Raw genomic sequence first — 13,944 nt, 5'->3', positions numbered from 1 at the left:
TCCCCAAATCTAGGGAATTTTGGAAAATGAAACCAATACACCAACCATCTCACTGACCACTTTTTTTTGAAGATCTTAAAATAAAGTCCAAGGCGCACGGGGACATTAAAGTGCACAGCTCCGGTTTGATCAGTTCCACTTTTCTGGCAATTGCAAGTTGCTTGAGTTCCTCGATCATTTCCATTTAATGATTCAAAGCTATTTCTGGGATATTATTTCTGTCTTTTCTAGTGAAGACAGATACAAAATAGCTATTCAATTCATTTGTTAGCCCTTATTTTGCACAAGTAGTTCCTCAGACCCACTATTTCTATGGAATCAATACTCACGATGTTAACTACGTTAACTCTTTTTGAAAAAAAGTACTAGGAGAAAATATTAATATTTCTGTCTTAAATGGACAACTGCTTATTTGAAACAATGACCATTACTTCTAGTAGCTCCCACAAGACAAAAGATTCTGAACTTCCTATGGCGAGTCACTTTCACTAAGATATTGTGTAGAACAATCCAACAGGTCTAGAATTACATATTAACCAGGGTGGATAATAGGTTTCCTCCCGTAAATATTACTGTTAAGCCAAATAGGATTTTATATCAGTTGGGTAGTTTCACCAATACTCATACTGTCGTTTTATTCCAATATATTTAATAAATTGAATTTACCACTGCTGGACTGGGACTTGAACTCATGTCTCCAGAACATTAGAACATGCTTTTGATTATGAATCCAGTGAACAGTCTTCATGTTACTATGGTGAGTGACATTTCAAGGGCTCAATAAATTAAAAATTCTCCAACCACAAGGTAACAATGCCATTGAATTTTTTTAAAATGTGAATTTTTTTTCACACTCTCTTTCACCGTTTAGCAGCTGAAGGTTCTGCCATGGATATTTTTTTCACTCATTACTTCAGAATATGGTGAGAGGACCACTCAGCCTTTCTGACATTTACGTAATACAGGATGTGGCCAGTACACTAACAGATATAACTCGAGAAAACTCAACAAGTGCTTTCAAATTCCAACAATATATTGCAGGTTTAGTTTCGGATTTAATTCAGTGACATTTATTCTATCAAATTGTACAGACTAGAAAATTATTGCAAGTTCAAGTTAAAAGTAAAATATTATTAATTAACTCAGATCCTGATTCAAATAATCACATAGCCTTTTTTACTTTCAGCAAATATGTGTAATTTGAACAATACAACGGACCTTCAATTCGTGAAGACCTTTCAGTATGTGGTTTACATACCAACGTTCATCCTCGGGCTGATTATTAATTTGGCTGCATTCTGGATACTCTGCAACAAGTTAAAGAAGTTGATCGAATCTACAATCTACATGTTAAACTTGATTTTTTCTGACTTACTTCTGCTTTTCTCTCTGCCTTTCAAAATCCATGCAGACCAGATGAATGGAATGTGGGAGCTGGGACCAATATTCTGTAAGTTTATGGAGTCTCTGTATTTTGTGAACACCTATGGGACGATCCTATTAATAACGCTGATCTCACTGGATCGCTACATCGCTATCAAGCATCCCTTTCTGGCCCAAGCCCTCAGATCACCAAAGAAAGCCACCATTATCTGCACTGTGATGTGGGTTTGTATCTGGTCTGCAAGCATTCCAAATTACATCCAACCTGACAGAAATCAAAAAAAGGAAATTTGCTTTGTAAACTTTGATGAATTTTGGGAAAGGGGTATCATTCCTGTGAGCATGGAAGTTATCTTTTTAACTTCTGCAGTCACTGTGTCTTTCTGTAGTATTCAGATCATCAGAACATTACGAAGAGTGGATGAAGAGAGAGATGATATGAACATGAGGACATCTTTGAATATTGTCTCTTCAAATCTGGTAACCTTCCTTTTATGTTTTACTCCTTATCACATAGCCATGCTGTTATACTTGTTAGCAAGGAAGTGCTATATATCTGAATATCTAGCACCCCTGCGAGTCTTTCTCAAGATCACTCAATGTTTGGTGACCATTAATTGCTGCCTGGATGGAATGTACTACTATCTGATCATTAAGAATTTCTGGAAATTAGAGATCAGGAGCATAGTGGATACTAATTCAACTCATACAAATTGAATTCTCAACTTCATTTTCCTCTTTTTACCTTGGTTACATGAATTTACAATCATTTACCTTGTTGATTACAGCCTCTGCATGAAGAAAATGGGTAATAAAATAAACCTCTTGGAATAATTCATTAAACATATATTGTTACCTTAGTGCAGCTTAGAATAAAAAGTGATCTGCAAAAACAAATGGGATTTGTTTTCATTGAATCTTGTTCCAAAAAGATGATAACAGTAAGTCTTAGTTCCAAATTATTAGCAATGTTGGTTCTCTCCCAATGAAAATATCACACACATTGGATGTGTAGCTGTGTGATATGTAAAATTAATTGAAAATCAGTTTCAATGGTCTCTAGCTATGTGATAATCTAAATTGAATTTTAAAGTGAATCACATAAATGAAGGGAATAAATAAAGGTTTGGTTAGTTAATGCAGTTGAAATAGTGAATACTGTTTAGTGTAGAATATATAAGAAATTATTAAAAGACCTCTTAGTTCCTGCAAAGGATAAGTTTAAATAACAGCTCTTCAGATAAAGTAGCTCAGTAGGCTGGAGAGCTGGAGTGTAATGCAGACTAATAGCAATGGTATAGATTCAATTCATGTATGAGCTGAGGTTACCATGAAGGTTCTGCTTTTTCATCTTTGCCCCTCACCTGAGGCAAGATGATTTTCAAGTTAAGTTTCACCAGTCAGCTCTCTTTAGTGAGAGAGCAGCCCTATTGTCTTTACCTTTCCCTGCTCCTGTACTTTAAAACCTGTTACATGCCTAGCATTTTTCTTATCATTTTAAAAAAAATCCACAGAGGATGCCTGACCTAGAGTTTATTTCCAAAATTTTCTGATCATGCCTCAGATTTTGCAATATTCTGCTTTTGTTTTATGCCATTGTACTTGTGCTAACTGAGCCCAGCGAATATTGAAATACAATGCTACTTATAAACAAGATGAATGTTGTAGATCCAGTTTTGTCAAACTTGTCTAAATTTCAGTGCAGTACAATGATACTACTTCTATACAGCTGATATGATCAAACAAAATTATCTTAATCACCCTTTGATGATTCTTAGTCTTTGTTACCCCTTGCATTTGAATGAAGGTACATTTTGGCTAGCGATGTATCTTTGTGATACTGGTGATAGAAATGTTCTAGTGAATGTGTTTTAACTTGCAGTTATAAAGCACCACTAATGCAATAAAATACTTCAATGTTCTTCAAAAGAGCAAATTAAATTTGTATGGCAATTCAGAACCGGTTTATTTTAGCATCATATATTAAAACCCACCATAACAGGATTTCTGATTCTTTTTGATACCTATGGATGCAAGATGAAAGACTCTTTAAGAATGGTGGTGAAGAATCAAAGGACATAAGAAATAGGAGCAGGATTTTTGATGCTGCTCCGCCATTCAATAAGATCATGAAAATCTGCATGAATTCCACTTTATTGCCATATCCTCTTGTTCCTTAATGTCTTTCATGCCCTAAAGACTGTCAATCTCAGTATTAAACTGATCATCCACAGCCTCTGAGGCAGAGAACTCCTCTCAGTGAAGATATTTCCCTTCACATCAATTCTGAATTTCTGCCCTTTTTTCATTAGTCTAGTTCTAGATGTTTGAGTGAAATGAAATAGTTTCTAAGCAACAAAGAGACCTTGGAGTGCAGGTTCATAGCTCCTTGAAAGTGGAGTCACAGGTAGATAGGATAGTGAAGAAGGTGTTTGGTATGTTTTTCTTTTATTGGACAGAGCATTAAGTACAGGAGTTGGGAGGTCACATTGAGGCTGTACTGGACATTGGTTAGGTCACTTTGGAATATTGCATGCAATTCAGGTCTCTCTCCTATCGGAAGGATGTTGTGAAACTTGAAAGGGTTCAGAAAAAATTTACAAAGATGTTGCCAGCGTTAGAGGATACGAGCTATAGGGAGAGGCTGGATATGCTGGGGCTGTTTTCCCTGGAGCACCAGATTCTGAGGGGTAACTTTATAGAGGTTTATAAAATCATGAGGGCCATGGATAGGATAAATAGGCAAGGTGTTTTCTTGGGATTGGGGGAGTACAGAACTAGAGGACATAGGTTTAGAGTGAGGGGGAAAGATTTAAAAGGGACTTAAGGGGCAACGTTTTCATACAGAGGGTGGTGCGTGTATGGAATGAGCTGCCAGAGGAAGTGGAAGAGGCTGGTACAATTACAACTTTTAAAAGGCACCTGGAGGGTATATGAATATGAAGGGTTTAGAGGAACATGGGCTAAGTGCTTGCAAATGGGACTAGATTAGGTTAGGATATCTTGTTGGCATGGATGAGTTAGACCAAAGGGTCTGTTTCCGTTCTGTACAACTCTATGACTCTGTGACTCTATCTACCCTGCCAAGCCTCTTAAGAATAGTTACGTCTTTTGTTCCAATGGTTACATATCTCTTTCTTTTAAGCCCTAGAGAATATTGGCCTATGCTACTCAATCTCTAGGAAAACCTTTTCATTCCAGGAGCCAGAATAGTAAACATTTTTTGCATCTTTATTGCTCTAAGGCAAATCTTTCCACCCTTACCTAAGGTGATCAAAACTGAACACTGTGCTTGCTGTATGGTCTCATCAAAACACTTTATAACTACAATAAGATTTCCTAGTCTTAAACTATAATAAAGGATAATATACCTTTTACCCTACTAAGTGTTTGCTGTATCTGCATATTTACTTCCTGCAACCTATGTTAAAATTCTCAATCCCTTTAAAAGTTCAACATTTATTGGATTTCTACCTTTTAAAAACATTCTGCTTTTCCATTCTTGCTACAAGAGGGTTAATTTCATATTTCCCCAAATTATTTTTTGATGACTATTTCTTACCCAGTCATATCCTAAGTATGGTCCCTCAGTGGTTAGATCTGCTATCTCACAGCACCAGAGACCAGGTTCAATTCTAGCATTGGGTGAATGTCTGTGTGGAGTTTATATGTTCTCCCTGTGTCTGCATGAGTTTCCTCCAGCTGCCATGATTTTCTCCCACAGCCCAACGATGCACAGGTAGGGTTGATCGGTCATGGGAAATGCAGGATTATAGGTGAGTATGAAGCTCTTTGGAAGATTGGTGTCAACTTGATTGCTGAATGGCTGGGGCCTCCACAATGTAGGGATTCAACGAAATCCTCTCACAGTCCCTTTATTGAGGTATACTGCTCCGAAACAGACCCTTCAGTCCAACTTCTCTGTGCAAACCAGGGATCCTAAATTGATTTAGACCCATTTGCTAGCATATGGCCCATATTCCTCTAAATGCTTCTTATTCATATACCCACCTAGTTGCCATTTACATGTTATAATTGTACTAGCCTTCATCAACTCCTGTGACAACTCATTTCATAAACACACCACCATCTTTGTGAAGAAGTTGCCCCTCAGGTCCCTTTTAAATCTTTCCCATCTCACCCTAAGCCTATGCCCTCAAGTTTTTGACTCCCCTATCCTGGGAAAAACATCTTGGCTATTCACCCTATCTATGCCCTTCATGATTCGATAAACCTCTATAAGGTCACCCATCGGTATCAGACATTCTTGGGACAAAATCCCCCAAATTATTAAGCCTCTCTCTACAGCTGTGCTCTTCAAAGCATGATTTCCTATCTAGTTTTGTGTTGTCACCAAATGTGGACTCATTTCTTTCATGCCCTTTACTAAATCCTTGATAAATTTTAAATAGCTGAGACAAGTATATGTACTTACTGTACAAGGAAAGCAAAGTGCTTGGACATCTCCAAGCTCTTGGATCCTGTACAAGCCAACTGGTGGAGGTATTCACCAACATCATAGAATCCCTACAGTGTGGAATATTTGGCCCAACAAATCCACACTGACCCTCCAAAGAGTAACCCATCCAGACCCATTCCCCTACCCTGTTCCTCTATATTTACCTGTGACCAATGCATCTAACCTACACATCCCAGAACACTGTGGGCAATTTTAGCATGGTCAATTCACCTAATCTGCACGTTTGGACTGTGGAAGGAAACAGGAGCACCCAGAGGAAACCCAGGCAGATACAGGAAGAACGTGCAAACTCCACACAGCCCATGGCTGGAATCAAACCCAGGTCCTTGGCGCTGTGAGGCAGCAGTGCTCACCACTGTGCCACCGTGCCACTGTGCCACTATCTTCCTGCTCTCCTCCTACAAGCTGAAGACCTCATCTGCTTCAAGAAGGACACCATCATTCCAGTACATAAGAAAGCACATGCATCGTGCCTTAACGATTACTGCCCAGTGACTCTGACCTCCGCTATCATGAAGGGCTTCAAGAGGCTGGTCATGACCCACATCAACTCCAGTCTCCCAGCCTGCCTCCACCCTCGATAATTTTCCTACTGATGTAATAGGTCCACAACAAAATGCCATTTCCGTAGCCCTGCACTCATCCCTGGAACATCTGGACAACAAGGACACCCACATCAGACTCCTGCTCATTGACTACAGTTCTACCCAGACCCAAATCTCGGCTCTGCCCTCTGCAACTGGGTCCTCCATTTTCTGACTCACAGACTGTATTCAGTGAAGATAGACAACTGCACCTCATCCACAATAACACTCAACACTGGAGGCTCCCCCAGGATGTATCCTCAGCCCTCTACTATCATCTCTGTACACCACACTCTGTAGCGAAATTCTGAATGAATGCCATCTACAATTTTGCTGATGACACCACCTTAGTAGGACAGATATCTAATGACGATGAGGCAGAATACAGAAAGGAGATAGAGGGCTTGGTGACATGGTGCAATGAGAACAACCTCTCAATGTTGGCAAAACTAAAGAACTGATCATTGATTTAAGAAAGCAGGAAGGAGAACACACCCCATATACATCAATGGAGCTGAGGTTGAGAGGATGGAAGGCGTCAAGTTCCTCGGAGTGATGATAACTGACAACCTGGCCTGGACTTCCCACATAGATGCAACAGTCAAGAAGGCAGAACAACGTCTCTTCTTCCTCAGGTGGGTCAGGAAATTTGGCATGTCCACAAGATCCCTCACCAACATTTACATATGTACAATTGCAGCTTACTGTCCAGATCATAATGACTTGGTACGGCAATTATTCTGCCCAGGACAGTAAGAAACTACACAGCTCAGTCCAACACAGGGGCCACTTTCCATCTATGTTCTCCATGTACATGGCTCGCTGCCATGGAAAGGCTGCCCACATCATCAAAGATCCATCATATCCCTGGAATGCTCTCCTACAACCTCCTCCACCAGGCAGAAGATATAGAAGCTTGAACACAGGCACCACAAGGTTCAGAAACAGCTTCTTCTCAGCCGTTATTAGACTGATGACTGGACTCCCCAACTTCAAATATTGCTGATCTTGCTAATGTCAACCTTGCCTAGCACACACCCTGTGTGTTGGAATCTGTACACCTCTGTCCAAGTATTTTTTTTCATCCTATGAGCTGTATGCCTTGCTTACTATAATCTGCTGTACTGCTCATAAAAGAAGTTTTTCACTGTACTTAGATACATGTGACAATAAATCAATCAATCAAAATGGCACCTTTATACCCTGCTCTCCTGAAAAGCATATTACCAACAGTCTAAAGTTGAAACTGAGAAATAATTTACTAGGCATCTGACAGCAAGTGGAGCTCAGTGGAGTTGCTTCCTATCTAACATCAAACAGAAGCTTTATTAGAACTACAAAGGTTTTAGAATTGTTAAGAAAATGTTACAGGAGACATCTATGAATATTTAATTTTATGTAAATATGTCAGCAAGATCTTTCCATACATAGATAGAAGTTTTTTGTTGCACTATCCCCTTCCTGTATCTGTGATTCTCTTAATGGTTGGTGTCTCTGTGTCCTGTGAAATTAATCTGTCCAGAAATCTCTTTCTGATACTTTATAAGCTCATGACTTCCACCATCACGGGATGCAGATATGTAGAAACACTGTCCACAGAATTTCTCTCCCAAGTTGTAAGGAGAAATCTGTTTTTGAAATCAATTGCTGTTCATAGTTATTGGGTCAAAATTCCAGGATATGTTTGGCAACAGCATTATGGATGACATACATTGACTTCAACAGTTCAAGAAGGTATGTCACTAATACATTCTCAAGGACAATTAGGGATCAGTAATAAATGCTATGCTTGCAAGCAGTGCACAAATGAAGCATAAAAATCGAATTCTCATCCTTTGTCACATGTTAGGATGTTATCAACTTAACTCCCACTCAAAGATTCTGAGTTAGGGTTATTCAAGGGTTATTCAACATTTCCCGCAGAGTTGCCAATCTAAGAGAGTTGGTCTCTGTCCACAAAAATACACATCTTACATTCCCACAGAGCCAACATTTTAATTTCTAGTTCTCATTTTAAAATTCATTAACAGCCGATTAATTCTAGAAATAATAAAATGTCTTGAAATATAAATTGCAACTGGTGAAGGGATTTAACTTGATTTCAGGTTAATTTCTAATTGGTGAGTTTTCTTTTGTTCATTGTCTCTTACGAGAATTGACCTGCTCTTTTTCAATATGCAGGTAGAGTGCCATACAGCTCGACAGGGCTTCGGGTGAGGATCTCATTGAAAGATGGGATCTCCAAAATGCAGTGTCAACCTCAATTATGAGTAGAACCTAATTCAACAACATTCTGACTGAGGCGAGAGTGTAACCCATGAAGCCAAGGTTCATACCCAAGAGCGTAAATACATCTAAAATTGAATCAAAATCATTGCTAAAATGGAATTTATCTAAAAGTATCAATCAAGGCTTTAATGCTAACTCAAAAGGTCCTTTGGCATGACTTCATCTTTGGGATTACATTGCAAGAAACCTGGAACAGAAATCAAACTAATCAGGAATTCACCTTCTTTCAGCTTTTAATTTTAATTTTTTTTAAGGTAAACAAAGTATAGACAACAAGTCTGTTTAAGGGGAAGAAGTTGGCCATACAATAATTATAATGAGCTTCTACAGTAAATGGATTAATAATCCATCTTCTTTTCACTGGTTGGTTGCAGTTCTCAGACTCAAGATAATCAGCAGCTTAGGTAGAGCGAGAAAGGATCAGTCCCTGAGTTAAATGATTTTATAGCAAAGCTTGCTTTTTTAAAAATGCATTCACAGTATGTGGGCATTGCTGGCTAGGCAAGCAGTTATTGTCTGTCCCTAATTTCCAGAGGGCAGTGAAGAGTCAACCATGTTGCTGTGGGTCTGGAGTCACATGTAGGCAAGACCAGGTATGGATGGCAGTTTCCTTCCCTAAAGGACATTAGTGATCCAAATGGATGTGGATGAAGAAGAGCAGAAGTTATTCTTCCAGGCTCATTAAACCCCTATTCCTGTAGTCATTCTACTTCCCTTCTAGTTCTGACCATCATTGGACACTGCCAACCATTATTGGGTGCCCCACAGTTAAGATCTCCAGACTGCCATCCAACCCTTGCCCATCAAGCAAGATCCCCAGTGGACCATCATGTAATATGACCTAACTCCCATCCATCCAGTGATATATTCTCCTAGGCTCGACATCAAGATCTCATTTAATCCCTCAACACAGTTATTTGCTCTCTTAGGCATCAACTCTATGAAGTAGGCATTATAATCAGGTGACCCATGACCTCCAGGATTGTTATGGGAATATTGACATTCTTTTTCATGAGCATGGTTAAAAACTCAAAATGTGGAAGCGAAGGCCAAACCTAGTTGGAGTCTGCAACTTACAAACCGCAAAGAACAAAGAAAAGACAAAAAAATAGTGCAGCATAAGAACAGACCCTTTGGCCCACCAGGACTTCACTGATGCTTTTGCCTCTATGCGGTCCATATTCCTCTATTCCCTTTCTATTCATATATCTGTCAAGGTGCCTCTTAAACATTGCTATTGTATCTACCTCTACCACCTCCTCTGGCTGCGCATACCAGGCACTTATCTCTTACACCTCATGTAAAAAAAACTCGCTTCACATCTCCTATAAACTTCTCCCTCACCTTAACCTCCTTCCACCTATCATATTCCCAATGCCCCTCCCCTAAGTCCCTCCTCTCTACCTTTTATTTTAGCCTGCTTGGCACACCCTCCTCATTCCTGAAGAAGGGCTTATGCCCAAAACGTCAATTCTCCTGCTCTTTTGATGCTGCCTGATCTGCTGTGCTTTTCCAGCAACACATTTTAAAACACTGATCTCCAGCATCTGCAGTCCTCACTTTCTCCTACTTTACACCTATGTCCATAGTAATTGACAGTAATTTCTACAGGGGAAAAAACACTCTGAATAGCTATTCTATCCACGCCTCTCATAATTTTGTAAACTTCTATCAGGTCACCCCTCATCCTGCAAAGGTCAAGTGAAAACAAATCAAGTTTGTCCATTCTATCCTCATAGCTAATACCCTCTCTCAAAGCCTCCACATCCATCTGGTACTGCGGCAGCCAGAACTGTATACATTATTCTAAATGTGGCCTAACTAAAGTTCTATATGCCTGCAACATTACTTACGAATTTTTGTACTCTATATCCCTACCAAGAAAGGCAAGCATTCCCAATGTCTTCTTGTCCACCTTATCCACTTGTGCTACCACTTTCAGGGAACAGTGGACTTCCATGCCTAGATTTCTCTGCCTCTTGATGTTAATAAGGGTCCTGTCATTTACTGTATAGATCCCTCCCACATTACTTCTCCCAAAATTTATCTCCTCGCCTTTATCTAGATTAAAGTCCAGTTGCCATTTCTCCACTAAGTCTCCAGGCTATCTATATCCTGTGCAACCTCTAACAATCCTCCTCACTATCCACAGCCCTCCTAACTTCATGTCATTCACAAATATACCAATCAGTTTACCTACATTCAGAAGTCCCAGCACTGATCCCTGTGGAACTCCACTGGTCATAGATCTCCAGTCTGGAAACACCCTTCCACTGCTACCCTGTCTTCTATGACTAAGCCAGTTCTGTATCCATCTTACCAGCTCATTGCGATTCACATATGAATCTTGAATCAGATTGCCACCAAAGACCTTTCAAAGGCCTTGGTAAAGTCCATTTACACAGTATCTACCAGCCTGCCTCAACAATTACCTTTTTCACTTCCTCAAAAAACTCAATCAATTTTGTGAGGCACAAACTTCCTGCACAAAGCCATACTGCCTGTTGCTAATAAGTTCATTTTTTGTTGCCAAACGTGACTAAATCCTATCCCTAATAATCTTCTCCAATAATTTCCCCACCACTGAAGTCAAGCTCACCAGCCTGTGATTTCCTGCATTATCCCCGTTGCCCTTCTTAAACACAGGAACTACATTGCCTGTTCTCCAGTCCTCTGGAGCAGAGCTAGAACAGACAGTATTCAGTATTCATGCAGTCAGACATTGGACAACTTATCTTCCACTGAAACTGCCTGCCAGGTGTCAACAGCTACATTGTTTCAGACTGAACCATTGTTTGCATCTCCAGTGAACTACCTGTGTTAGAATAATGCTGCACAGACTTGGTGAAACACAGCTTGGTCGGAGACCAGAAGCAGATGTAACAAGGACAGCTCTTAACAGTTGAACAGTTCAAAACCCTGTTCTGCAACCTTCAAATATGCAAAAAATGTCACCTCACTGGATCTTCCTGTCCTGCACAATGCTATCATAGACACAGGCCACAGGATCTTCGAAGAGGGAGAATAAAAAGGGGAAACATGGAGGTCCAGCTCTCTGTGTTTTGCAACGTTTTCAAAAGCATCGCCACAGACACAATCTCAGTGAGGTCAGCCGAAGTACAGAACCAGCCCTAGAAGAGAGGAGAAGCCAAAATTGATGACTACAGATCCTAAACCATCAGTTCAAGTTCAGTAGTAGAGACCTCTCAGTAGAGTGTACTGGGAAGCTCATATCAAAACTAGGTAGCCACAGTAGATTTGTGACAGTCTACTTGAGATTTACTGTTTACTGTGAAGAGACTTATAGAGTCTGATGGAATCTAATTAAGCTACAACAGTAGAGTCTAATAAATATTGTGTTTCTTTGGTAAATTGTTCAATAAAGTTATTTTGGACCTTTCCTGAATCTTGTCCCCATTGTCTATCTCACTGTATAACGTGCCAGAGTTAAAAAGGATTACTGCAAACTGGTCAGAGTTAGTGATGGTACATTTCCCCACCTTTCACTTTACAACACTAAAGACCCTGCTGTCTATCAATCAGATCACTAGTGGGCTGGAACCACAGAGAACAAAGCAAATTTCATAAATCCTGCAGTTAACTTTACAAGGACATTTGAGAAATTAATTCTTCAAAATTTCTCAACTCTACAGCATCTCCCCAGGTTTCCCCGCACCCTGGTTAAAATATACTTCTAGACTAAAATCCAGTTCAATGTTTCCACATGCCATTCATTCATAGACAAACCTAACCCCCCTCTCTGCTAAAGTACACATTATCTCCAGCAGGAGTCACTGAACAACAAGAGTCAAGATGTAATTCTGACATTTGTCAAGTGCAGCAAGCAGGACTGAAGTTCGATCAATTAATAGGGCACAGATAGGCTTGAACCCTTTCTGGTTGATATAAGTTTGCACCACGTGGTTGCTTATGTTGTGCCTACTAAGGTACGTGAGAGTAACTGGCAATTGGAGAAAGACACTGATTTAAAAAGCAAGGATTTTGGAATTGATAGCTGCACTTTTTAAAAGCATGAATTGTATGTACGGTTTGAACCTTTATTTGCTCAACTAGTGGGGAAAGGTTAGCTGCTGATGAACTGACACTGGGAGGGATGTACAGTGAAATTCATCCGAAACAAGTAGGTGACTGGTCTGTGGACTGATGAAGACCTGCCAGCAACGCGATTGACTTCCCGTGGTCGAATTTCTTATGGATGTGTATAATATAGTCAGAGGTATCTTTTTCCCTGCAGTAAAAGGTGTCTAAAATCTGAAGCAAACCAGTTTATTTTACCTCACCAGGTGTCGTAATCTATTACTTTTAACCAACAAAATCAGAGATTTCATAATTTGTGAACCAGGTGCCTCCTGAAAGCAAGTGAAAGTACGTGGAAAAGTGAGATCAAGGGGCAGCAAGTCCCTGAAAGCCAAATCGATATCTCAGCAGACCCTGTACACAGGGACATTTGAACAGCTTTCCTGAATTTTCCTCCATCCGTAACATCAATGATTCGTTTGTATTTCTCTGAGTATGTTTGCATGTGTTATAACTAGTGGAGTTCGATATCTACAGTTGTTTGCTTGTCACTAGAGTCTATTGTAACAAGCAGCAATTCTTGTTAAGTTCAGAAACTTGCTCATGCTGTGTGTTAACCTGGGTCGAAAATGACACATCATTTGGGGAATTTTGCATACTTTGGAAAATCTTTCACTTTTGTGATGATTCTGGGAAGAGCAGGGTTTGGTTTTAAGTGTTATATCCACATGAGGTGTGACCTATGTCCTTTAAACTTGTTTCATGCTTTAAAATAATAATTTACAGTAAAATGTCATGCAACTAGTGGAAAATAATGAACAGAAAACACTTGTTGTCTACATTCAGTCATTCATCATAAGAAGCAGCGGTATCTGTTCAAGTAAACTTGACTTTCTATTTATGTCACCACTCTGATTCTGACAGGAAGGTTGAGCAGGATTGTGGTGGGTGCCGTCAACCTAACATTCAGAATTAATGTCGAAAACAGCATGGCTGCAAATCTCCTCAGCGAAGAATCGTCGGTACATATTTTTATATACGGTGCAATGTATTGAAGAAACGTTGGCATTCCTGGATTTGTAAGAGAGAAAGAAAATTTCAGGAAGTTTACATACACACCGATTTTGGTAAACTTATTGACTTACCGTATACCAACACGTCCAACCAGTC

The 13,944-nt window shown here is 39.7% G+C and overlaps 1 protein-coding gene across 1 annotated transcript; it reads left to right on the top strand.

Annotated features, from left to right (window-relative positions):
* The first annotated feature begins 712 nt into the window (after positions 1-712).
* LOC140478429 (lysophosphatidic acid receptor 6-like) lies at positions 713-2,127 on the top strand. Its single transcript, XM_072571695.1, has 2 exons — positions 713-757; positions 1,171-2,127. Exons 1-2 carry the CDS (start codon positions 713-715, stop codon positions 2,098-2,100), a joined length of 975 nt encoding a protein of 324 aa, XP_072427796.1. The 3' UTR covers positions 2,101-2,127.
* The last annotated feature ends 11,817 nt before the right edge of the window (positions 2,128-13,944 follow it).

This window comes from Chiloscyllium punctatum, chromosome 6 (assembly GCF_047496795.1).
Source record: "Chiloscyllium punctatum isolate Juve2018m chromosome 6, sChiPun1.3, whole genome shotgun sequence".
Classification (NCBI taxonomy): Eukaryota; Metazoa; Chordata; class Chondrichthyes; order Orectolobiformes; family Hemiscylliidae; genus Chiloscyllium; species Chiloscyllium punctatum.
The sequence above is the reverse complement of the archived record's forward strand: the minus strand, read 5'-3'. Positions and strand labels throughout refer to the sequence as shown.

Excerpts from the sequence above, each read along its gene's own strand:
- LOC140478429 (XM_072571695.1), top strand. The coding sequence starts at position 713 with ATGCTTTTGATTATGAATCCAGTGAACAGTCTTCATGTTACTATG. Across the intron at positions 758-1,170 it reads ACAGTCTTCATGTTACTATG|CCTTTTTTACTTTCAGCAAA; the intron begins GTGAGTGACATT and ends ATAATCACATAG.